Consider the following 2,527-nt stretch of genomic DNA (forward strand, 5'->3'; position numbering starts at 1 on the left):
TCTAAAGTGGATAACCAGCAACAAGTGAGTTAACAGTAATGTTGATATCATAGCTTAAAAGAGAAAAAGTAATCCACAACAACAACATATCCAGTATATTGTCTGGGGAGGGTAAGTGTACATTGTCCGCACCACTACCCCAGAGGTAAGATAGAGGTTGTTTCCGATAGCCCTCCGGCTCAAGACAAAGAGGAAAAAGTAATCTGATTAAACAAAATTTACTTTCCATAGCTGAAAACTAATATTGCTATGCACATCCACCAAAAGAAGATGCAAAATTGAAAAACTTCTATTTTCCTGTCCTCTTGATGTACAAATCATAAAAGTCAGGCAGTTCACCTTTGACAGGCAGGACATATTTTTCCAAAAACTTTGATTCAGGCCATGTCATAACACTGTAAAACTTCGGCCTATTCTTTATCAGATTCTTTTCATTGACAAGTTTCCACATTTCATACCTGGGTTTCAGCCGCTTCTCCAAACTGTATGTTAAAAGCGAAGGGTGAGAAGCGATGTAAATAGATTTGTAGCTGACTTCTTTCATCAAAAATGTCAATGCAGTTTGAATCCGTGTCTCTGATCGGGCTACACAGTAAGGTAGCTTTTGCAACATGGTGAGAATATCGGTGTCAGACCACCCAAAACTCTTGAAGATTCCAATTTTCTTGTTTACAGTATCTTGACTCAAGCCAGCAAGCACATTAACGATGTGAAGAAACAGTGGCGAATCAGGAGAAACGCCAATTTCTTTTTCCACCCTATGCAGCATTTCATCAAGCTTTTTGGTACTTAGTTTAAGAAAGTTGGGACGTTTAAGCACAAAATTCTTGATCTTATCATTTGAACAGCCAAATGACCTCAATAAACTCAGATTGGCCTCCATAGTTTCATGATTATTATAACTCATCAACGAAGAACATCTCTTTATAACCGTAACCACATTTTCATCACTACCCAATACATTTCTAAGACAATTTAAAAGGGGTTTTATACAATTATCCAATCCCCTGTCCACAAATTCCCAATCTTTTAGAAGGACATTGACTAAATCGGAACCGGATAACCCAATTTCAGAAAGACAGTGCAATTTGGGTTTAAGGGTATTTTCAACATCATAGAATAGCAAGTCCGGGGACTTGGAAACCAAGATTTTGATGTGGGCGTCGTTAAAACCTGTCTGTTTCAAGAAATTGACTGATAAATCAGGATTGTTGAAGGTTTTAATACGGTAACCTACCTTTGCAGAGGCAGAAATAGCTTCTTGTTTGGAGAACCCTAGTGAATTGATTAGGTACTTCACTAACAAATGGGTCCGGGCAGTTGCTGCAGCTGTTGAGTAATGAAAGAGAAGAGCATTAAGGTCAAATTTGAATAATAGAGCAGAAGATATAGCTTGAGGTTTGACAAACATCATCACCTTGTAGTATTGCAGAAAGCCAAAATGGACAAGGCCTACAAGGGTTTATGCTCTGTTGATAAAAGGGTTTATGCTCTGGGGATGGTATTGACAAAAAATATTACTACTCTATTATAAATAATAAAGATAAAATATGAAAAAATCAAACTTAAAAAAATGATAGAACTAGAGAATTTATTAGTCATTCTATTATGAAAATTTTTATGGTGAAAGAGATCCACCTTTTTCATAGTTGTGAGAGGGTGTCCATTAATTAACACATCGTGTGATGGACCCATTCATTTAGTATTACTTTCCTCCACTTATATTTATATTATTTTCTCTCTTTCTACCGTATTTTAAAAAACAAAATTCTCCACTTTATTGTTTTTATTAATTTTTTAAGTTTTCTTTAATTTACTTCCTCAATTTTCAAATAATCGTCATATTTTTGTGTATAATTTTTTTAAAAAAATGTTAATTACATTCTAAATTTCTTAAGTATTTCTCTTTTTTTTTTTACTATATCAATATCTCTCCATAGTTATGATTAAGAATAAAAATAGAAAAAAAAGAATAAATATGGGTATGTTCGATATGAAGAAAAATATTTTTCTATTTTCTGTTGTTCGTTTGACTAAAAAATTTAAAAAATATTTAAAAAAAAAAAAAAAGAAATTCTTCAAACTAAGAAAAATGACTTCCTTAATCAAAGTATGAAAAATAAGTTTTAATATTCCTATAATTATCAGAATTAACCCATCACAACCAAAATAAAAAAATCTCACTCACCACCTACCATCACACCTCCGTTTTTTCAAAATTCCATTTTTTTTCTTACCTCACACCCCATCATCTGACTCACGACCCCAATCAGCTCCCCCTACCCCCACCTTTCGCCAATTTTTATTTTTTATTTTTAAGAAAAGGTTTTAGAGTTTTTTTAAAATAATATTTTAATTTTTTTCTAGAAAATATTTTTCTAAAAACCCTATGTCTCGATTATATTAAGAAGCAAGGACGATAACTAATTAAGAACGAGTAATTATGCTTTGATTTTATTAAATATCAAATATTAAGAAATACTTATTTTTAGTAAGGATGACAACTAATTAGGAACGTACAGGGAGT

General features: G+C 32.5%; 1 protein-coding gene across 1 annotated transcript; it reads right to left on the bottom strand.

The window, feature by feature from the left end:
* Positions 1-289: 289 nt before the first annotated feature.
* Positions 290-1,414, bottom strand: LOC107867589 (transcription termination factor MTERF5, chloroplastic). The gene has a single exon (XM_016713894.2). It carries the CDS (start codon positions 1,412-1,414, stop codon positions 290-292), a length of 1,125 nt encoding a protein of 374 aa, XP_016569380.2.
* Between the last annotated feature and the right edge of the window lie 1,113 nt (positions 1,415-2,527).

The sequence above is a fragment of the Capsicum annuum genome, chromosome 4 (assembly GCF_002878395.1).
Source record: "Capsicum annuum cultivar UCD-10X-F1 chromosome 4, UCD10Xv1.1, whole genome shotgun sequence".
Taxonomy (NCBI): domain Eukaryota; kingdom Viridiplantae; phylum Streptophyta; class Magnoliopsida; order Solanales; family Solanaceae; genus Capsicum; species Capsicum annuum.

Coding starts and splice junctions, on each gene's coding strand:
- LOC107867589 (XM_016713894.2), bottom strand. CDS start 1,414: ATGATGTTTGTCAAACCTCAAGCTATATCTTCTGCTCTATTATTCAAA.